Source organism: Panthera leo, chromosome B4 (genome assembly GCF_018350215.1).
Source record: "Panthera leo isolate Ple1 chromosome B4, P.leo_Ple1_pat1.1, whole genome shotgun sequence".
Lineage (NCBI taxonomy): Eukaryota > Metazoa > Chordata > Mammalia > Carnivora > Felidae > Panthera > Panthera leo.
Genome location: NC_056685.1, coordinates 120,954,711 through 120,978,544, shown reverse-complemented (window position 1 = coordinate 120,978,544; position 23,834 = coordinate 120,954,711). Strand labels below are relative to the sequence as shown.

Here is a 23,834-nt window from a genome sequence, read left to right as displayed (position 1 = left end):
CAAAGTACCAGAGACATCACTACAAGCATAAAACATACAGACATCACAATGACTCTAAACCCATATCTTTCTATAATAACACTGAATGTAAATGGATTAAATGCGCCAACTAAAAGACATAGGGTATCAGAATGGATAAAAAAACAAGACCCATCTATTTGCTGTCTACAAGAGACTCATTTTAGATCTGAGGACACCTTTAGATTGAGAGTGAGGGGATGGAGAACTATCTATCATGCTCCTGGAAGCCAAAAGAAAGCTGGAGTAGCCATACTTATATCAGACAAACTAGACTTTAAATTAAAGGCTGTAACAAGAGATGAAGAAGGGCATTATATAATAATCACAGGGTCTATCCACCAGGAAGAGCTAACTATTATAAATGTCTATGCGCCAAATACCCGAGCCCCCAGATATATAAAACAATTACTCATAAACATAAGCAACCTTATTGATAAGAATGTGGTCATTGCAGGGGACTTTAACACCCCACTTACAGAAATGGATAGATCATCTAGACACACAGTCAATAAAGAAACAAGGGCCCTGAATGATACATTGGATCAGATGGACTTGACAGATATATTTAGAACTCTGCATCCCAAAGCAACAGAATATACTTTCTTCTCGAGTGCACATGGAACATTCTCCAAGATAGATCATATACTGGGTCACAAAACAGCCCTTCATAAGTTTACAAGAATTGAAATTATACCATGCATACTTTCAGACCACAATGCTATGAAGCTTGAAATCAACCACAGGAAAAAGTCTGGAAAACCTCCCAAAGCATGGAGGTTAAAGAACACCCTACTAACGAATGAGTGGGTCAACCAGGCAATTAGAGAAGAAATTAAAATATATATGGAAACAAACGAAAATGAAAATACAACAATCCAAACGCTTTGGGATGCAGCGAAGGCAGTCCTGAGAGGAAAATACATTGCAATCCAGGCCTATCTCAAGAAACAAGAAAAATCCCAAATACAAAATCTAACAGCACACCTAAAGGAAATAGAAGCAGAACAGCAAAGGCAGCCTAAACCCAGCAGAAGAAGAGAAATAATAAAGATCAGAGCAGAAATAAACAATATAGAATCTAAAAAAACTGTAGAGCAGATCAACGAAACCAAGAGTTGGTTTTTTGAAAAAATAAACAAAATTGACAAACCTCTAGCCAGGCTTCTCAAAAAGAAAAGGGAGATGACCCAAATAGATAAAATCATGAATGAAAATGGAATGATTACAACCAATCCCTCAGAGATACAAACAATTATCAGGGAATACTATGAAAAATTATATGCCAGCAAATTGGACAACCTGGAAGAAATGGACAAATTTCTAAACACCCACACTCTTCCAAAACTCAATCAGGAGGAAATAGAAAGCTTGAACAGACCCATAACCAGCGAAGAAATTGAATCGGTTATCAAAAATCTCCCAACAAATAAGAGTCCAGGACCAGATGGCTTCCCAGGGGAGTTCTACCAGACATTTAAAGCAGAGATAATACCTATCCTTCTCAAGCTATTCCAAGAAATAGAAAGGGAAGGAAAACTTCCAGACTCATTCTATGAAGCCAGTATTACTTTGATTCCTAGACCAGACAGAGACCCAGTAAAAAAAGAGAACTACAGGCCAATATCCCTGATGAATATGGATGCAAAAATTCTTAATAAGATACTAGCAAATCGAATTCAACAGCATATAAAAAGAATTATTCCCATGATCAAGTGGGATTCATTCCTGGGATGCAGGGCTGGTTCAACATTCGCAAATCGATCAACGTGATACATCACATTAGCAAAAAAAAAGAGAAGAACCATATGATCCTGTCAATCGATGCAGAAAAGGCCTTTGACAAAATCCAGCACCCTTTCTTAATAAAAACCCTTGAGAAAGTCGGGATAGAAGGAACATACTTAAAGATCATAAAGGCCAAAAAAAAAAAAAAAAAAAAATTTAAAAAAAGGGGCGCCTGGGTGGCGCAGTCGGTTAAGCGTCCGACTTCAGCCAGGTCACGATCTCGCGGTCCGTGAGTTCAAGCCCCGCGTCAGGCTCTGGGCTGATGGCTCGGAGCCTGGAGCCTGTTTCCGACTCTGTGTCTCCCTCTCTCTCTGCCCCTCCCCCGTTCATGCTCTGTCTCTCTCTGTCCCAAAAATAAAATAAAAAACGTTGAAAAAAAAAAAAAAAAAAAAAAAAAAAAGATCATAAAGGCCATTTATGAAAAGCCCACAGCTAACATCATCCTCAACGGGGAAAAACTGAGAGCTTTTTCCCTGAGATCAGGAACACGACAGGGATGCCCACTGTCACCGCTGTTGTTTAATATAGTGCTGGAAGTTCTAGCATCAGCAATCAGACAACAAAAGGAAATCAAAGGCATCCAAATTGGCAAAGATGAAGTCAAGCTTTCGCTTTTTGCAGATGACATGATATTATACATGGAAAATCCGATAGACTCCACCAAAAGTCTGCTAGAACTGATACATGAATTCAGCAAAGTTGCAGGATACAAAATCAATGTGCAGAAATCAGTTGCATTCTTATACACTAACAATGAAGCAACAGAAAGACAAATGAAGAAACTGATCCCATTCACATTGCACCAAGAAGCATAAAATACCTAGGAATAAATCTAACCAAAGATGTAAAAGATCTGTATGCTGAAAACTATAGAAAGCTTATGCAGGTAATTGAAGAAGATATAAAGAAATGGAAAGACATTCCCTGCTCATGGATTGGAAGAATAAATATTGTCAAAATGTCAATACTACCCAAAGCTATCTACACATTCAATGCAATCCCAATCAAAATTGCACCAGCATTCTTCTCGAAACTAGAACAAGCAATCCTAAAATTCATATGGAACCACAAAAGGCCCCGAATAGCCAAAGTAATTTTGAAGAAGAAGACCAAAGCAGGAGGCATCACAATCCCAGACTTTAGCCTCTACTACAAAGCTGTCATCATCAAGACAGCATGGTATTGGCATAAAAACAGACACATAGACCAATGGAATAGAATAGAAACCCCAGAACTAGACCCACAAACGTATGGCCAACTCATCTTTGACAAAGCAGGAAAGAACATCCAATGGAAAAAAGACAGTCTCTTTAACAAATGGTGCTGGGAGAACTGGACAGCAACATGCAGAAGGTTGAAACTAGACCACTTTCTCACACCATTCACAAAAATAAACTCAAAATGGATAAAGGACCTGAATGTGAGACAGGAAACCATCAAAACCTTAGAGGAGAAAGCAGGAAAAGACCTCTCTGACCTCAGCCGTAGCAATCTCTTACTCGGCACATCCCCAAAGGCAAGGGAATTAAAAGCAAAAGTGAATTACTGGGACCTTATGAAGATAAAAAGCTTCTGCACAGCAAAGGAAACAACCAACAAAACTAAAAGGCAACCAACGGAATGGGAAAAGATATTTGCAAATGACACATCGGACAAAGGGCTAGTATCCAAAATCTATAAAGAGCTCATCAAACTCCACACCCGAAAAACAAATAACCCAGTGAAGAAATGGGCAGAAAACATGAATAGACACTTCTCTAAAGAAGACATCCGGATGGCCAACAGGCACATGAAAAGATGTTCAACGTCGCTCCTTATCAGGGAAATACAAATCAAAACCACACTCAGATACCACCTCACGCCAGTCAGAGTGGCCAAAATGAAGAAATCAGGAGACTATAGATGCTGGAGAGGATGTGGAGAAACGGGAACCCTCTTGCACTGTTGGTGGGAATGCAAATTGGTGCAGCCGCTCTGGAAAGCAGTGTGGAGGTTCCTCAGAAAATTAAAAATAGACCTACCCTATGACCCAGCAATAGCACTGCTAGGAATTTATCCAAGGGATACAGGAGTACTGATGCATAGGGGCACCTGTACCCCAATGTTTATAGCGGCACTCTCAACAATAGCCAAATTATGGAAAGAGCCTAAATGTCCATCAACTGATGAATGGATAAAGAAATTGTGGTTTATATACACAATGGAATACTACGTGGCAATGAGAAAAAATGAAATATGGCCTTTTGTAGCAACATGGATGGAACTGGAGAGTGTGATGCTAAGTGAAATAAGCCATACAGAGAAAGACAGATACCATATGGTTTCACTCTTATGTGGATCCTGAGAAACATAACAGAAACCCATGGGGGAGGGGAAGGGAAAAAAAAAAAAAAAAAAAAAAGAGGTTAGAGTGGGAGAGAGCCAAAGCATAAGAGACTGTTAAAACTGAGAACAAACTGAGGGTTGATGGGGGGTGGGAGGGAGGGCAGGGTGGGTGATGGGTATTGAGGAGGGCACCTTTTGGGATGAGCACTGGGTGTTGTATGGAAACCAATTTGACAGTAAATTTCATATATTAAAAAAAAAAAAAAAAAAGAAAGTACACTATCTACCCCCCCTTGTCTGTGGGGGATATTTCCAAGACCCCCAGTGAATGCTTGATACTTCAGACAGTATGGAATCCTGTATATATTATGTTTTTTCCTATACACACATACCTATGAGAAAGTTTAATTCACAAATTAGGCACAGTAAGAGATTAACAGTAACTAATGATAAAATAATAATATACTGTAATAAAGGCTATATAAATGTTTCTCTCCCTCAAAATATCTTATTGTATTATACTCTTCTTGTGGTGATGTGAGATGATAAAATGCCTGTGTGATGAGATGAAGTGAGGTGAATGATGTGGGCATTATAACATACTGTTAGGCTACTATTGACCTTTTGAAGATAAGTCAGGAGAAGGATTATCTGCTTCTGGCCTGGGGTTGACTGTAGGTAACTAAAACCCTAGAAAGCAAAACTGCAGATAAAGGGGTGGGGGGGGGGAGCCACTGTAATTTCCATTAGGGCAGGTATGGCATCTGTTTTTCATACCACGGTTTCCATGGCACCTTAACTTAATTACAGGTGCACAGTAAGTGTTCAGCTATTTGTTGCTGAATACACCAACTACGTGATAGGTACATAATCTTTTATTAATCATTTATAAACACTGAAATGAGGAATCTTTCTCTGAAGATTTCATTCTATTTGAGAAAAATATGACATGTCTTCTATCTACTGGGAATCTGAGATTCCAAAAAGTTTTTTGTCTTTCATTAGGTGATTCAATATATTAAAGACCTTAACCTACTTAGTTATTAAAACTTTAAGCTGGGACTCAGGATGGACGTTGCTGAGTTACAGACTGCTTTCTTTATAAAAGCATTCCTCTGTTTTACTAAAACTTATTTTGGCTTCCTATAGGTGACATGCTCTAAAAGCTGGGGCATGAACCTTAGCTGCAACTGGCCAAAATACAACAACAACTGCCCACATCTTAATCCTCGAGCTATGGATGGGAAGATAGGTGAAATCTACATTGACTTTCAGACAAGGGTCGCAATGTGGTGGAATGGAGAGCTTGTTGGACTCAGTCAGAAGTCAGGTCTGAGTCCTTACTCTACATCTATAGATCTTATAAGAAACTTAAAAAACAAGACGGTAAATATGACTTTGCTTATGGAAGGCAAGGCAGGCACAACTGCTTACAGAGCAGTGTCTGTAGAAAGATATGGATCTGAATCTTGGTCTGAGCCAAGAGATTCCTGGGCATGCTGCCTACCCTTTCATCTTCCCAGTTTATTTCCGGCTAAAAGGGGGTCAAGTGTCTAGATTTGCTGTCATCTTGTTCTTCCTGATATAATGATCTATGATACTTACTTACACACTTACTATTTGAAAAGAGGAGAGGAGAATCGTAATAACCCCTTACTGTTCTAAAATGACATTTTGGAAAATATGAGTAAGTTTTGTTCAGTAATTAACAGGGTCGAAGCTGATTACTGAATGACTTCTTTTTAGGAAAAGTCAACAATGCAGGTTCAAGTTAGTGTTTTTCAAATTGACAGAACCATTAGTGAATCTGGAAATCAATTTTAGGGGGTTATAGCTGGTATTTAAAAAAAAAGACCATAGTAAAACAAACGAAAAATCAGTGTTCACTGCATATTGCAAAGGTGAGCATTGTTTCAGTTACTCTAGTTCTATACATCTACTGGCACAGAATATACTGGGTCATGACAGATAATGTATTTCTTACGCAGGAACGACAAGCAAAAAGCCTGACCAACACTGCTGCAGGTCCTATCTCAAATTTACTTCCTTTCGGCATGGAATAGGGAGGCGAGCAGAAAGAACTGGAGCTCTGGGTTATTTACTGGCTGACTCTGAACAAGCCCTTCACCTTCTGGAGTCTCAGTTGCTCCATCTGTGACTTGGGGACAGCAGTACCATCTCCAACCACCTCACGGAGTCACTGTATTACACAGCAAGAATGTGTAAAAATGTTTTGTGGAATTATGCAAAGGCCTGCTATGATTATTGTTGTTACCACGCTATAGGTTTGTACTTTATGAAACAAAGAGTTTTGTAGAAAAATTTTGAACCATAAAAAATATCCCAGATGCAGAAACGATAAGTCGGCTGCATTTATCTGCAAATGCCTGATAGGGTTCTGGCTTTCCCGAAATGGGATTCATCCGCTCTTTCTTGGAGTACTTGGCTTCAAACTGGGGCCGTATTTCTTCCTAAAGAACAAACAGACATATTTTTATGCAATGGAGAGATATGCACACAATAAAAAACTTTTTTATTCTACTGTAAAACTGAATCAACAGCTACCACACTAATCAATCAGTGAGGTGAGCTCAGAGACCCAGGTTTAAATGTTTGGAAATTGGCCACTTGAAGAAAATCTAAAGGATGATGATCTAGACTTATTATCATCAAGGCAGTGTAATTTATTTTATTTTTTTAAAGTTTATTTGAGAGAGACAGTGTGCATGTGAGTAGGGGAGGGGCAGAGAGAGAGGAAGAGAGAGAATACCAAGCAGGCTCCATGGGGACTCAATCTCATGAACCATGAGATCAGGACCTGAGCCAAGATTAAGAGCTGGAAGCTTAACTGACTGAGCTACCCAGGTTCCCCAAGGCAGTATAATTTAGACTAATAGTTAAGTGCCTCTGTTACCATATTAAGCTGTGCTAGAAGAAACAAACAGAATGAGAAAAGGGACCATTTCTCTTTGTCCCTAGTAGTATGAAATAACTATTAAGCTTTTACTTTTATTACCAGGGAATGAGACAGACACAGGACAAAGAAAATTTCTTAACACCAAAGTGTCCACAATCCATGTTGTGAGTTATAATGGCAATATAATTTTTAGTTTCCTCCTACAATTACAAAAACATTTTTTTGGGGGGGGGGGGCTCCTGGCTGGCTCAGTTGGTGGATCATGCAACTCTTGAACTCGGTGTTGTAAGTTTGAGCCCCACATCGGGTATAGAGATTACTTAAAAATCTTAAAATTTTTTTTTTCAATTGAGGCAGCCCAAAACATGGTGAATCTACCTTTTAATAAGCTCCTATAAGAGTCATTCACCTTTAATCAGTAGATTTTAAATGTATTAATTGGTATTGAATAGCAGGTAAACATCTTTCAAATCCAGCTAAAATCAAGGCAACTCTAATTCGAAATCAAGCTGAGGCTTTGTTTTATTTAGTTGAGACCCATCTAATGTGAAAAGCTTCTGACTAAAAAGCAATTATGGGATTAGAAACAGGAAATCAGCAAGAGGGTATCCTGAAGTGGTCCAGTTAATTAAGTACCTGTTCTATTTGAATGTCTTGCAAGAGGAGGGAAAATGAGTGGCAAGTCTGATAAAATGGAGATTGAGTTAATCCAGAAAGAAATGCTCAAGACTCCGATGGAGGGAGAGACAGAAAGTGAAGAAGGAGCTGACTGAAGAGTGGTTATGGATACTGGGCAGAGTTTGGCAGTAGCCTGCCTGTGTAGGAGGAAGGGCAGCCTTGCTCCTGCTGCAGAATAAGCCCAAGGCTGGCCTTCACTCAGGGGCAGGTAATGGGGAAGGACAGGGGGAGATACAATGATAAATAGGTTCTGCCTTCTTTTACTTATTTTAGGCAGTTACACTTGAGGATATAAACAGAACAGACCTAGAATCTTCTGCTTCTTTGGGAAACTCTGAGTTTATAAGGCTGTGTCATCTAAGAGTCACTGTTATCCAGTTAATTATCCAGAGGCTGAGGCCAATCACTGAGCCAGACCTGTGTCTCTGGGTTTTATGGGCTAAATTGTGTCTCTGCTCCCAACCCCTGCAAATTCATTTGTTGAAGCCATAATTTGCAGTACCTCCGATTGTGACTGTATTTGGACAGAGTTCTTACGGAGGTAATTAAGGTCAAGTGAAGAGTGGCCCCCTAATCCAATAGGACTGGTTCTTTATAAAAAAAAATTTTAGACACAGACATGCACAGAGAGAGGACTATGTGAAGACATAGGGAGTACATGGCCATCTACAAGCCAAGGAGAGGAGCTTGCAACAGATCCCTCCCCCACAGCCCTCAGAAGAAATCAACTCTGTCAATGCTTTGATTTCAGACTTCTAGCTTCCAGAAATGTGAGCACCTAAATTTCTGTTGTTTAAGCCACTCAGTGTGTGGTACTTTGTTATGGCAGCCCCAGCAAATGGTTACCCTGGGTTATCCATGAAGTCATGTAGCAAGCTGGGGCTTTTCTGCACAGCAATCTGAGCATGACAGGCTAGAATAAGAGGCATTTAGCCGCTTCTACCAATGAGGCCTCTTGAGGAGTGGTTTCTGCTCAGTGTTCACCAACTTGAGGTCATACTTCTGAGTCTGTGCAGCTCTGGGCACTGTGCAGGGCTCTGGAGAGCTCAGAGAAACATTTCCTTGGAGTTCTCTTATGAGGGTTGCTTCCATGTACCTAGAGTTGTAAAACTAATACTCTCTGCTGAAGTAAAGAAAATGGATACTGTTTAAGAAAACTAAACAAATCTTACTACTAATTATTTTGATGTCTCTACCTACAAGTGATGCTTTGCAATCAAAATGTTTTTTCTTTCTTTCTTTCTTTCTTTCTTTCTTTCTTTCTTTCTTTCTTTCTTTTTCTTTCTTTCTTTCTTTCTTTCTGTCAGTTTATTTATTTATTTTGAAAGTGAGGGGGGAGGGGCAGAGAGAGAGAGAGAGAGAGAGGAAGAGAGAAAGAATCCCAAGCAGGCTCCATGCTGTCCGCTTGGAGCCCGATGCAGGGCTTGAACTCACAAACTGTGAGATCATGACCTGAGCCAAAACTACGAGTCAGATGGTTAACCAACTGAGGCATCCAGGCACCGTGTCTTTTTTTTCTTTTAAATTCTGCTAGTTTTTATACTACCTGAAGTTTTTTGCAAAGACAGGTATTGAAATGCTTTGTGAAGAAACCTGACTTCTGTCAGCATAGAGTGATATACTCAGGGGGACTGTGTGTTTGTTGATTGGCTTTTTGAAAAATTCTGAGGTAAATAATACAAACCTCCTCTTCTTCCCAGTCTATCAAATCCCAGTCATAAGCAATTACTGCTCGCCTTCTTTTCCAAAACTCCAGGAAAACTGTTGCTGGAACGAGCAGAGAAAGACAAAGACGTTTTTGAATAAAACAATGCTGTTAACTGTCACCGAATAATGAAGTCATTGCAGAGAATGACAGTTGTTTGTGTAAGCATCCTTGAATATCAGAATTTCTAGCTAACCCCCATTTAACAAGGACCACTTCTGAGAATTACTACGTTTGTGTCAAACATAATGAAAAATTAGCTATTTCATTTAGAATTATATTAAGCTGATTTCCAAGTTGAGGCAGAACAGACTTATTAGAATGACAAAGCTCCTGGTATACAAGAATACAGAAAACTAGGTTACCAGCATCTCTCTTATTGACAAGAGTATTTATTTTTAAAAGTGAGGAGCAGGTAGGGGCATAAAAGCAAAAATAAAACTTAGCAGTTCACATGGATTTGACTGGCAGTGATTTCTTGTCTGCCAAATCGTCCTCACCACAATAGCTATGTAAAATGTATTTTGCTGTTATAATCAAAGAAGCTCTTTTACCCTTTTTCTCCAAACTATTTCTTGGTTGTCACATTAAAGGAAAAAGTGTGCAAATTCTAAGAACCTTTTTCAACGAGGTGTGGGGTAGCTGGCCTTTCCACCCAGGGAAATCTGGAGGTTATCCTCATTCAGCCAAAGTAACTTTCTACTCAATTCAGTTAAAAATTATCTGCCAAAATCAATTATTGAGCATTATACAATGACAGGAGAGAAAATTAATCAAGGCATAATCTTGCTGCCTTGGAAGTCATAAGCTAAATGATAGGACACACACACACACACACACACACACACACACACACACACTCAAACTTTGAGGATGAATGCAACTAAGGATATTACAGAGACACCCAGGACACAGAATTGGTAGATCTCTCTCTCTCGCCTTGCTGTGTACTTAAGAATTACAGAGGCAAGGGCCAAGAGCCAAGCTGGTGAGCAGGATTTTCTAAAGCAGGCCTGTTACGTTAACTATTTTCTCTACACTTGTTCTGCCTTACCAAATTATCTTGTCTTTGCATGGGGTCCCTGGGACAATTCTTTTATTAGGTCCTCTGGACTCTCAAGCAAATGGCACTGGCTAAAGACTTTATCTCTTTTTTTTGTCTCCGGAGTGTCCCCTGGTCTTGAAGAGAAAAAGCAGCCAGTCCTTGAATATGTGGTTATTCTTCATTAAAAGTCAGGACTGTATTCTGTGGCCTCAGAGAGGCTTGATGGGGGACCATTCTGAAAAGCCTAAGGCCACAGGATACATATCCAATCTGTCTTCCTGGCTGTTGCTACTCTCACCAAAACCTACCAACGCATCTGTGGTTCTCACCCAGAGGAACTGACTTCTAAGACAAACCAGTGGCTGTCAGAAATATTCCACCACCTTTCTTCCCCCCAGTACGTGCTGAACTCTGCATGGAGGAGAGAGAAACTCTAACAAGGAATTCCCTTTTGTGGCTAATAATCCTCTCCTCCCTTCCATTCTAGAACTTGGGAGGATGAGAAGAAGTTAGTTGCTTGCACAATTGCCAATCTTTTGCGTTTTTGTGTGAAAATGAATCTGGGGAAGAATCTGCTTCTGCATCTGAGGAATCTGCATCTGAGGAAGAACTTCTTACCATGAACTATGATATAATTGAATATTAGGTTGTCTCCTTCAGGGAAAAGCTTCAATTTCATAACCTCCCCCCCTTTTTTTTAAATCCCATACCCTTACTATTCCATGATTTAAATCGCTTTGTCTAAATACTCACAGCCCTAGGAGCCCAATGTACTTTGATTGTCTCCAGTTATATGCTGCCCTACATCGGAGTTCACATTTTCCTCTTTGTCTCCTTTGAAGCTGGCTTGTTGTTAATATATCTCTTTTGTCTTATACTACTATAGCACTCAGTACTATATGTTTGATTAAGAAGTTATTATTTCTTGGAGGATCGCCGGAAGATGGCGGCATAGGAGGACGCTGGGTTCACCGCGCATCCTGCTCATCACTTAGATTCCACCTACACCTGCCTAAATAACCCAGAAAACCACCAGAAGACTAGCAGAACGGAGTCTCCGGAGCCAAGCGCAGACGAGAGGCCCACGGAAGAGGGTAGGAAGGGCAGAGAAGCGGTGCACGCTCCACGGACTGGCGGGAGGGAGCCAGGGCAGAGGGGCTGCACACTGGCCAAGCAGAGCCCCCGAGTCTGGCTTGCAAAAGCGGAGAGGCCAGACAGAGTGTGTTCCGACAGCAAGCGGGACTTAGCATCTGGGAGGTCATAAGTTAACAGCTCTGCTCGGAAAGAGGGAAGGCTGGAGGACAAAGGGAGGGAGAGTTGCTGAGCCCCGGAGGACAGAGCTCAGTTTGGCGGGGAACAAAGGCACTCGCCAGCGCCATCTCCCTCGCCCATCCCCCAGCCAAAATCCCAAAGGGAACCGGTTCCTGCCAGGGATCTTGCTTGCTCTGCACAACACCCAACTCTGTGCTTCTGCGGAGCCACCCCTCCGGCAGCGGGTCTGACTCCCTCCTGCTGCCACAGGGCCCATCCTGAAGTGGATCACCTAAGGAGAAGCGAGCTAAGCCTGCCCCTCCACCCCCCGTGCACCTTGCCTACCCACCCCAGCTAATACACCAGATCCCCAGCACCACAAGCCCGGCAGTGTACAAGTAGCCCAGACGGGCCACGCCACCCCACAGTGAATCCCGCCCCTAGGAGGGGGAAGAGAAGGCACACACCAGTCTGACTGTGGGCCCAGCTGTGGGCTGGGGGCAGCCATCAGGGCTGACTGCGACTCCGCCCACCAACTCCAGTTATACACCACAGCACAGGGGAAGTGCCCTGCAGGTCCACACCACTCCAGGGACTATCCAAAATGACCAAACGGAAGAATTCCCCTCAAAAGAATCTCCAGGAAATAACAACAGCTAATGAACTGATCAAAAAGGATTTAAATAATATAACAGAAAGTGAATTTAGAAAAATAGTCATAAAATTAATCACTGGGCTTGAAAACAGTATAGAGGACAGCAGAGAATCTCTTGCTACAGAGATCAAGGGACTAAGGAACAGTCACGAGGAGCTGAAAAACACTTTAAACGACATGCAAAATAAAATGGAAACGACCACGGCTCGGATTGAAGAGGCAGAGGAGAGAATAGGTGAACTAGAAGATAAAATTATGGAAAAAGAGGAAGCTGAGAAAAAGGGAGATAAAAAAGTCCAGGAGTATGAGGGGAAAATTAGAGAACTAAGTGATACGCTAAAAAGAAATAATGTACGCATAATTGGTATCCCAGAGGAGGAAGAGAGAGGGAAAGGTGCTGAAGGTGTACTTGAAGAAATAATAGCTGAGAACTTCCCTGAACTGGGGAAGGAAAAAGGCATTGAAATCCAAGAGGCACAGAGAACTCCCGTCAGACGTAACTTGAATTGATCTTCTGCATGACATATCATAGTGAAACTGGCAAAACAAGGATAAAGAGAAAATTCTGAAAGCAGCAAGGGATAAACGTGCCCTAACATATAAAGGGAGACCTATAAGACTCGTGACTGATCTCTCTTTTGAAACTTGGCAGGCCAGAAAGGCATGGCAGGAGATCTTCAAGGTGATGAACAGAAAAAATATGCAGCCGAGAATCCTTTCTCCAGCAAGTCTGTCATTTAGAATAGAAGGAGAGATAAAGGTCTTCCCAAACAAACAAAAACTGAAGGAATTCGTCACCACTAAACCAGGCCTACAAGAGATCCTAAGGGGAATCCTGTGAGACAAAGTACCAGAGACATCGCTACAAGCATGAAACCTATGGATATCACAATGACTCTAAACCCATATCTTTCTATAATAACACTGAATGTAAATGGACTAAATGCACCAACCAAAAGACACAGGGTATCAGAATGGATAAAAAAAACAAGACCCATCTATTTGCTGTCTACAAGAGACTCATTTTAGACCTGAGGACACCTTTAGATTGAGAGTGAGGGGATGGAGAACTATTTATCATGCTACTGGAAGCCAAAAGAAAGCTGGGGTAGCCATACTTATATCAGACAAACTAGACTTTAAATTAAAGACTGTAACAAGAGATGAAGAAGGGCATTATATAATAATTACAGGGTCTATCCATCAGGAAGAGCTGTTATAAATGTCTATGCGCCGAATACGGGAGCCCCCAAATATATAAAACAATTACTCATAAACAAAAGCAACCTTATTGATAAGAATGTGGTAATTGCAGGGGACTTTAACACTCCACTGTGGAGAAACGGGAACCCTCTTGCACTGTTGGTGGGAATGCAAATTGGTGCAGCCGCTCTGGAAAGCAGTGTGGAGGTTCCTCAGAAAATTAAAAATAGACCTACCCTATGACCCAGCAATAGCACTGCTAGGAATTTACCCAAGGGATACAGGAGTACTGATGCTTAGGGGCACTTGTACCCCAATGTTTATAGCAGCACTCTCAACAATAGCCAAATTATGGAAAGAGCCTAAATGGCCATCAACTGATGAATGGATAAAGAAATTGTGGTTTATATACACAATGGAGTACTACAGGGCAATGAGAAAGAATGAACTATGGCCCTTTGTAGCAACGTGGATGGAACTGGAGAGTGTGATGCTAAGTGAATAAGCCATACAGAGAAAGACAGATACCATATGTTTTCACTCTTATGTGGATCCTGAGAAACTTAATAGAAACCCATGGGGGAGGGGAAGGAACAAAAAAAAAGAGGTTAGAGTGGGAGAGAGCCAAAGCATAAGAGACTCTTAAAAACTGAGAACTGAGGATTGATGGGGGGTGGGAGGGAGGGGAGGGTGGGTGATGGGTATTGAGGAGGGCACCTTTTGGGATGAGCACTGGGTGTTGTATGGAAACCAATTTGACAATAAATTTCATATATTGAAAAAAAAAGAAGTATTATTTATTTTATGGGTTGATCCTCAAAACACTTAAAACTCTGCTATACGGAATCCTTCCTATAAAAATTTGGTCTAAAAATATCTCCTTTTTTTTTTTCAAAGCATCAGAAGGCTTAACTTTACTTCTAGCATTTGAACTCCTTAGATTCCTATCTATCTTTCTATGGAGATAATGGTTTTTCTAAAACAAGGTATGACCAGTTTTCCTGGGTGTCAAGGAGCCACACCAACTACAGAGGCCCAGGATGCAAGGCTCCTAATGACCCTGCCTGTGCCTAACTCTCTCTGCCCTAACTTGCACCCTAGACTGCAGGCTAACTCACCAGCAGTTTTCACACCTGAGCTATTGCATAACCTTCTTAGCTTTGCCCACACTATTTCTTCAGCTTATAATGTTCTTCCCTATTTGAGTCTACTTAGCCAACTCCTACTCTTGCTTCCAGATTTGTCCCTATGTGTTCTGCAACCACTCCCTTTGAACCTTCTCTAAACCCATGCTGAGTTGTGCAGATAACTCTGGGTCAGTGCTGAGCACAGGATTCACCACTTAAAAAACAATAGAAAAATTGGATAGTTTCTACCACTAGCTTGTGGGCTTCTTGAGAATAAGGGCTAAATCTTTGCTGTCTTTATCTTTATATCCCCAGGGTTCATCACAGTAACTAAACCCACAGAGGCACAGTAAATGTACAGTTGACATGTTGTCATGAAAATGAGAATAATATGGCAAATTACTCTTATTTGTCTAAACCTTTAAGGCATTATGGTATATGTTTGAAAAATATGCAACTATATCTTGTGAGTGTTTTTATACATCAGTGTCCGTTAAATAAATAATAACTTCCTAAGATGAAAAGTTGAAACTTTTCTGTTTCTCTTTTGCCTTGAAATATAATATCATTCTGGTCTAATTAGCACTCTCACTATTTGGTTGCATGGACCCTGTGGCAAAGACTACCTATTGTCCTCTAAGACGCATTCTTGCCTTGTTCCACAGTAAAAGGACTGCTGCTGATGTCATGGCTGCCCATTATATTGTATTTCCCAGATGTCCTTGCTGTTAGATATGGCCAGAGAACACTTCTCACTGGTGGAGTGTGAACAGAAGTAATGTGATGTATGTCACTTGCCTGTCGATATCTTAAGATATTCTCTTTACCCTTTTGGATAGGTGGAACCCAAGAGACTCAGCTGAGACCATGCAAATGATGCCAAGGCCTGGAGGATGACCAACAACTTGTTTGTAGGACTATGAGTCCCTGAGTGACCACGTAGAGCTATCTGCCAGCCTGGCATGCTTCTCCCATTTAATCACTGACATTGCATGAAGCACAAAGATGAAAAAAAAAACTTATGAGTTACTTCCCTTACAGATTTTAGGTAGGGGCAGTATCAAGCCACAATATCTAAAGCTTTATTAGTTTTAGTTATAAGACAGACTTTTGCATGCTCTTTTCTCTCCCTTTTCTACTTTGTAATACTCTGTACTACTATCTAACCTACCCACAAATGAAACTCATCTGAGGTATTAACATCAATCCCAAATAACAATCTTCTCACAACATTAGTTGACACATTAGAAAAATCTGAGACTTCTGCCTTTTAAGTACCAGTAGGGTCAAGGTTAGTGTTCAGGTAGGTTTGTGTTCATATAGCAGAACACCATTGGCTCGGAATTGTACACAGTTGAGAAGGTTGTCACATGAGCTCATAAAGGACACAAAAAGGATGTAACAGTGTTCTGTGGGCCATGTTATGATCATTTCTTTAAATAGAATACTTGTTATCAATTTCAAATCAATTTGTGGCAGACTTCTATGCATTTACCAAGAACCATTTCTTATCTTTCTAGGCATAGTTAGATTACATTTCCTGGCCTTTATTACAGTTAGATGTAGCCAAGTTTTGGAAAATGGAAAGGAAGTAGAAGTGACATATGTCAGCTTGGGACTAAATAATTAGGAAGTAAGTTTATCATCTCTATGTTTCTTTACTCCTTTTGAGGGATGAATGGAGAGGACTCTAAGGATCCCAACCAGGATAGAGCCACAAAATAAAAGGAACCTGGGTACTTAAATGACCACATAGAAGGCTGACAACCAGAAACACCTGGTTGAGCTTCATGTGCATGGGTTCTATTAAACATCTAGGTTTTGTTTTTTTGTGTATTTTGGCAATTAACTTTAGTCATCCTGATACAGGTTTTTTTTTTTTTTTTTTTGAAAGTATAACCATGGTAAACATTTTGCAAATAGGAAGAAAAAACCCACTGAGTTTCTATTTTTTGTCACCTTCTTAAGGGATTTAGAGAGTCTTATGCAGGAAAATCTCTCCTTTAAGCTGCATACCTTGGGTTCCATAACAGGGTTGAAATACTATACTATTTAGTCACTGTACAGTAAAAATTTATTACATGTTAGGTACTATGTTTTATTTTCTAAAAAGTCTGTCCAGGTTAGTATTATTTTCATCATCCTATGAATAGGAAATCTGAGGTTGAAGAGGAGTCACATGGCTAGTAAAAGACAGAACTGGGATTTGGCCCTAATATGCCTTTTTTTTTTGGGGGGGGGGAGCTTAAAACAGCAAATTTATTCTGTTACAGTTCTAGAGGTTAGAAGTCCAAAATCAGGTGTTGTCAGGGTTAGTTCCTACTGGAGACTCTGAGGGAGAGCATCTTCTATGCCTCTCTTCTTAGCGCCTGGGTAATCTTTGGCATCCCTTGGCTTGTGAAGGCACTGTTCTAATATCCCTGCCTGTCTTCATATGGCATTCTACCCTGTGTCTGTCTTTACATTTTCTCTTCTTGTAAAGACACCAGTCATACTGGGAATCCATTATGGCCTTATCTTAACTTGATTATGTCTTCAAAGACCCTATTTCCAAGTAAAGTCATTTGCACAGGTGCTGGGGGCTAGGACTTAAATATATCTTTTTGGAGAACACAATTCAACCCATAGCAGGGTTATTTGGGCTATCACAATGATTAGGAGCAACTGACATTTAGGGTAAGAGCCAGGGGTGCTATCTGGTCCGTTAGCTAGAAGGTCACAGTCTAATCTGGGACTTCTAATTTCTATTAAATCAAGAAGAGCCAAAAAGAAATCACTTTGCTGAAACCATAGGATCACTTTGCTGAAACAGTTATAAAAACCAAAGTACCATACCTCGGGTTATAGCTTTACTGTGAGAGCCTGGCATTAATCTCTATCCTTCCTGTAGATCTATTCTTTTCTTCTGTAGACCTGAAAAAACCCACATTTATTCCCAAAGCTTCTAGGGATACATGCTACCAGTATTTGCCCTTTGGTAACATAACAGGTATTCAGAGGCATAATTTGATTCTTCATTTTGAAAATTTCTACCCTGGAAGTCCAGAGGAGAATTGTGTCTAATGCCACAATATAATTATAAAGGCATGTTTACTTATCTTTTTGAGAAAAACAAGGGCTTAAACATCCTAGAGTCTAACTTCCTTCCTTAACTTGTCAAAAGATTATTATATATTTGTATAAAAACAAGAAATGAACTGTGGTCAGCAATAAAACTGGCAGTAGATAGGGAAAGGAAAGAATTATTTTTATTTCAGAAAAGCGACCTTCTGTCTGATGACGCAAAGCATTTTCAGAAAACTGGTTAACGTGATTCTCTTCCTAGGAAATTAGAATGAACTTCCTTCATACACATAGTCATTTTTCTCCAAATTCTAACTTCCTTCTTTTTAAAAAGTGAAATGGATAATACTAACAGATTTAATTATCTCTGTCCTTTATAACTTTTTGAGAATGTTCATTTGGAGAAGGTACAGAGGAGTTACAAGGATGCTTCCCAAGAACTTAGAAGTAGAGGAATGAGGTCATCTCCTGAGAACTTAACTCGTAAAATCTACACATATTGAATGAGCTTAGTGAGGAGTCACAAACTCAAATGCTAAAATGACCAGATCATTACAAAACCTACAAGAGTAAACCACACAATTGGGAGTGGTAGGGAATGAGACCAGTTGGAGTGTGTGTGCACCATATGAAGTGGTAGGTGTTCTTCAGTTTCCATTGACTACACTGTGGCTAGATTTTCAAATTTTTCAAAAGTTTGAGGATCTGGCCACAAAGTTTCTTCATGTGAACTATCTCAGTTTCAAAGTAATACTTAATTTGTATATTTTTAAAATTGGTGACGACCAGAGTATTTTTATTGGTTGCTAATTTGCAACATCTGAGGTGGGTCATTGGCAATAATAATGCAAGTGAATGTAAACAAGTGACTAGAGAATTTGTGAAACTCCCCAACATACAAGATAAGGTTAATCTCAGGATCCAGGAAAAACAGGAATGTGACTATATTTTAAGAAGTTGAAGTTTAATTATTGGTATTAGAACCTTTCTGGAGAAAGTCAATGTATCCAGATAGTCAACCTGTAAGTTAAGAAAAACAAGGGTCTAAGAATATAAATTTTGCAGAGTTTGATCTAATGAAGGATATTAGAAGGGTGTCCTGACATAAACCAGTCTCTAGGGGTGTTTTTTGAAATGGAATAAAGATGACTAATTCAGCAGAAAAAAATAGTTCTTGTGTCCCTCTTCCATTCATTTAACAGTTATTAATTGCACTCTTTTGATGTGCCAGGGATTTTGCCAGCTGCACTGATTTCCAAGCTCAAACACCATATAATGATTAATCTAGCTTCCTAAGTATCCTGATACAGGAAGAAAATGCTCTAGATGGTCATTATAAAATAATACTCTCTATAATATACTTGCATTTTCATATCCTGGATAATGTACTAGTGCTTGCAGAGTTTATAAGAGGTGTCTGTTTGTCCAAGTGCAATTAGCTCTGGGTATTCCAACAGTGTTTCTGAACTGGTAAAAATGAGGAGACACCATGGATAATGGCAGGTTTCCAAAGTAACCAAAATTCTCTGAGGCCCTGCCTGAGTGTATGCTTCCCTTCTATAAAAAGCCATCAAGCTACAGGTGACTGCGATTTTTTGTTTCTACCCATCGGACTAACTGCTTCAATATAAGAAACAACTTTTTTCAGCACTGGACAGCAGATAGTGCAGCACTGTGATCTCTGAGAGAAAAATAACTGAGGTAAGCTTTAGGATGGCACCAGCTCATTGTTTGGAGGCCATTTTCAGGTGGAGGAACCCAAACAAAGCCTAGTGGTATTACTGAGCTTGAGAGATTAGAGTGGGGAAAGTGAAGTGGCATGAGTTTGTGGGACACAGTACCAGAGAGAAAGGAGCTAATATTGAAAGAAAGATCAAGGTATCAGCAATGAAGTCCCTTCTGCTCTTGACATGCATGGGGTGAAACTACATGAGGTGGCTTGTTGGTAGATAAAGAATCCTCAGAATTCACAGAGGGCTAAAAGAAGTTTACCATCTCACTAGTCAGAGTACAGAGATGTTGCAACACATAGAATTTTATGAGAGGCCTCATAAAGGCTGTCTCCTAGTAGTGGGTCTCTGGATCTATCCTAACAAGCTAAAAACAAATCTCAAGAGAATCTAACTGGGATGCAAGTAAGTTAACTACATACCTGAATAAAGTCCAACGCTAAGGAAACACAACAAAAAAACAAAATTCAACACTTCTCAGTATTTAGTAAAACCACCAGACAGGGGTGCCTGGGTGGCTCAGTTGGTTAAAAGTCTGACTCCTTGATTTTGGCTCAGGTCATGATCTCATGGTTCATGAGTTGTAGCCCGGCATTATCCCATCAATGTGGAGCCTGCTTGGGATTTTCTGTCTCTCTCCCTCTCCCCCTCACCCACTCACATATTCTCTCTACCCCCTCCTTCCCTTCTCTCTCTCTCTCAAAAATAAATGAACATTTAAAAAATTTTACCAGACATACAAATAAGCAGGAAAATAAAACCTATAAGCAGGAGAATATTCAATCAATCCCAGGGAAACAGCCCAGAACTGACAGAAATGATAGAACAAAGATGATAAAACAACTGTTATAAGTATACTTTGTCAAGAAGGGAGATGAAAACATGAACACAATGAGGAGACTAATACCAGGCATACAAAGACCCAACTGACTGAGATATGGGATGGACAATCTAAGTTATGGAAAGAAAAATACACTGGATAGAATTAACAGATTAGACCGTTCAGAAGATTCAGTGAACCTTAAGACAAACCAATAGGAACAATCCAAAAAGTATAGACAACACAAAGACTAAAAAAGACTGGAATATGTGAACAAGGCATTAAGTGACCTGTAGGACAGTATTGAGTGGTCTAGCATACATTCACATAATCGGAGACTGTGACAATATGATTCTGGAAAAATTTAAAAATTTGATAAAAATTACAAAATTACTGATCCAAATTAAATGAACCCTAATTATAAGAAAGACAAAGAAAATGACACCAAAACACATCTCAATAAAATTCCTGAGAATAAAAAATAAAAATCTTTAAAGCAGATACAAAGGAGGAAAATCTTTTATAGAAAAAAAAAAAAAAAGAATGTCAGCGACATCTTATAAAAGACTATGCAAGCCTTCATACGATGGAAAGGCATCCCTTAAGGCAATGTTTTTCAATCTGGACACAACTGACATTGTGTCAACTGTTTTGAAAATATAAGTCATTATTCTACATCAAAACATTCCATATGTTAGTGGTACTTTAATCTTCACTTGTAGATGAGAATGCTGAGATAGAAGTGTCAGATGACTTTCCAAAAGAAACTCAAATAGGCCATGTGACTTCAGAAAAAGAAAGATTATAAATTTAGCAGTGTTTCTCAAACTCAACATCAACGATGTCTTAGAACATTTAATTCCTCCTTGAGGGTGGGGATTGTTGTTCTGTGCATTGTATGATGTTTAGCAGCATCCCTGGCCTCTATGCATTAGATCAAAATGCCAGTAGCACTCCCTTCTGTCAGTTGTGACAACCAAAAATGTGTCTGCACATTGTCTAATGTCTCTTGAGAGGCAAAAATAACTCCTAATTGAGAACATGTGCTCTAATGTATTTAAAGGTAAAAAGAAAACCCTTTCAACTTAGAATTTTACATCCAGCAAAATATCTTTAAAAAGTTAAAATGAAGCAAAGATATTTTTAGACCTTAAAAATCAGAGAAAATTCATTACTAACAGCCTTGCATTATAAGAAACTTTAAAGGAAGTTCTTCAAGCAGAAGGAAATGACACCAGATGGAAATCTGGATTGATACAAACATAGGAAGATCACATAAAACAAGTAGGGGCTCCTGGGTGGCTCAGCTGGTTAAGTGTCCTACTCATGAATTTGGCTGAGGTTATGATCTCATGGTGTGTGAAACTGAGCCCTGCATCAGGCTCCATGCTGATAGCATGGAGCCTGCTTGAGATTCTCTGTCTCCCTCTCTCTCTGTCCCTCTCCCACTCTCTCTCTCTCTCTCAAAACAAAAAATAATAAAAAAACCAAATAACTATATGGGTAAATAGAATTTTTTCCTCATTTCAATATCTTTAATAACTACCTGCTGAAAGCAAAAATAATAACAATGTATCAAGAGGTTTATAATATGTAGAAGAAAAAAATATAACAAGAATAGCAATAAGATGTAGGACAAAAATAGAAGTAAAATATATAGCAATAAACAAGGGACAGAAAATAAAAGGTAAAGTATACCTTTTTACAGTTCTTATACCACATGTGAAATAGCATTATACTATTTGAAAGTAGGCTGCTATAAATTAAAGGTGTATATTATAAATCCTTGAATAACCATTATAAGATTAAAACAAGTATAGCTAATAAATCAACAGAGACAAAACTAAATCATGAAAATATCTAATTAATTAAAAAGGAGAGAAAAAGAAAATAAAACAAAGGCTCATTAAACACATATAAATCAAATAAAAAGAAGGCATATTTAAACTAAATGTATTGATAATTATATTAAATGTAAATGGCATTAAAACTCTAACGAAAAAGCTGAGATTATTGGATTGGATAAAAAGTAAGACCTGTCTATATTTGATTTGATTTTTTATTTTTTAAAATTTACATCCAAATTAGTTAGCATATAGTGCAACAATGATTTCAGGAGTAGATTCCTTAAAGCCCCTTACCCATTTAGCCCATTCCCCCTCCCACAACCCCTCTAGTAACCCTCAGTTTATTCTCCATATTTATGAGTCTCTTCTGTTTTGTCCCCCTCCCTGTTTTTATATTATTTTTTTCCCTTCCCTTATGTTCATCTGTTTTGTCTCTTAAAGTCCTCATATGAGTGAAGATTTTTGAGTAAGACCTGTCTATAAAAATAACACTGCAAATATAAAGACAGAGATAGGTAAATGTAAAGAAAATAAAAATATACCATACAAACTCAATTTAAGAAAGCCTAGAATGGCAATATTAATACCAAAGTATACTTGAAAATAAGAAATACTATCAGGAATAATGAGGGAAATTTCATAATGACTACGGGGCTTCAAGTAAACATAAAAATCCTATATTTAAAATACATGAAACAAAATCTGATATAACTGAGAGGCAAACTAGATAAATCCACAAATAAATTTAGAATTAGTATAAATGTAGAAGACTAAAACAAGACTAATCACCCAAGTGGACCCAAACGAAACTTACAGAATGTACAACTTAACAACAGCATAATATGTAGTCTTTTCAAATGTGCAGGGGACATTTGCTGAGATACTATACTGTGGGCTATAAAACAAATCTCAGTAAATGTAGAAGGATTTAGATAATACAAAATATGTTCTCTTAATTAAACTAGAAATCAATAGCAAGCAGATACCTAGAAAATTTCCCAAATATTTGGTAAGTAAACAATATACATCTATATAACTCATGGATCAAAGAGAAAGTCAGAAGGGAAATTAGAAAATATTCTTAATTCACGAAAAATGAAAATACAATGTGGAGGATGCAACTAAAGCAGTACTTAGAGGAAATTTATAGCATTAAACTCTTATATTTGAAAAGAAGAAAGGTCTTACATCAACAAACTAGGCAATCACCTTAAGAAATTAAAAAAGAAGAGGAAACTAAACCCAAAGTAAGCATGAGAAACGTAAGATAACAGCATAAATTAAAAAACATAAAAACAATATAAAGACATCACTAACATTGAAAAGGTTCATTAAAAGATGAATATAATTGATAAACTTCTACACAGAATGAACAGGAAAACAAAAAAGACATGAACTACAATTTCAGGAATGAACAAAATGTATCACAAAAGATCCTACTGAAGGTAAAATGTAAGAAATTATTATGAACACATTTATGCCAATAAATTTGCAAGCTTAGATAAAATTACAGAGTCCCTGAAGACAGGAAGAAGTAGATAATCTAAAGAGCTCTCTATCTGTTGAGGAGATTACGTTTTTATTAAACATTTTCCTGCAAAGAAAACTCTAGGCCCAAGTGGCTTTACTGGTGAATTCTATCAAACATATAAGAAGTAATAT

The 23,834-nt window shown here is 38.9% G+C and overlaps 1 protein-coding gene across 2 annotated transcripts in view; it reads right to left on the bottom strand.

The window, feature by feature from the left end:
- Window positions 1-23,834, bottom strand: part of ANO4 (anoctamin 4) — a 395,702-nt gene that overhangs the window by 61,529 nt on the left and 310,339 nt on the right. For both annotated transcript variants that reach the window (XM_042947503.1, XM_042947504.1), the window contains 2 exons: window positions 9,411-9,493; window positions 6,462-6,602 (listed from right to left, as the gene is read on the bottom strand). In XM_042947503.1, the coding sequence (XP_042803437.1) occupies window positions 6,462-6,602; window positions 9,411-9,493 (224 nt within the window). The remainder of the gene's footprint in view (window positions 1-6,461; window positions 6,603-9,410; window positions 9,494-23,834) is intronic.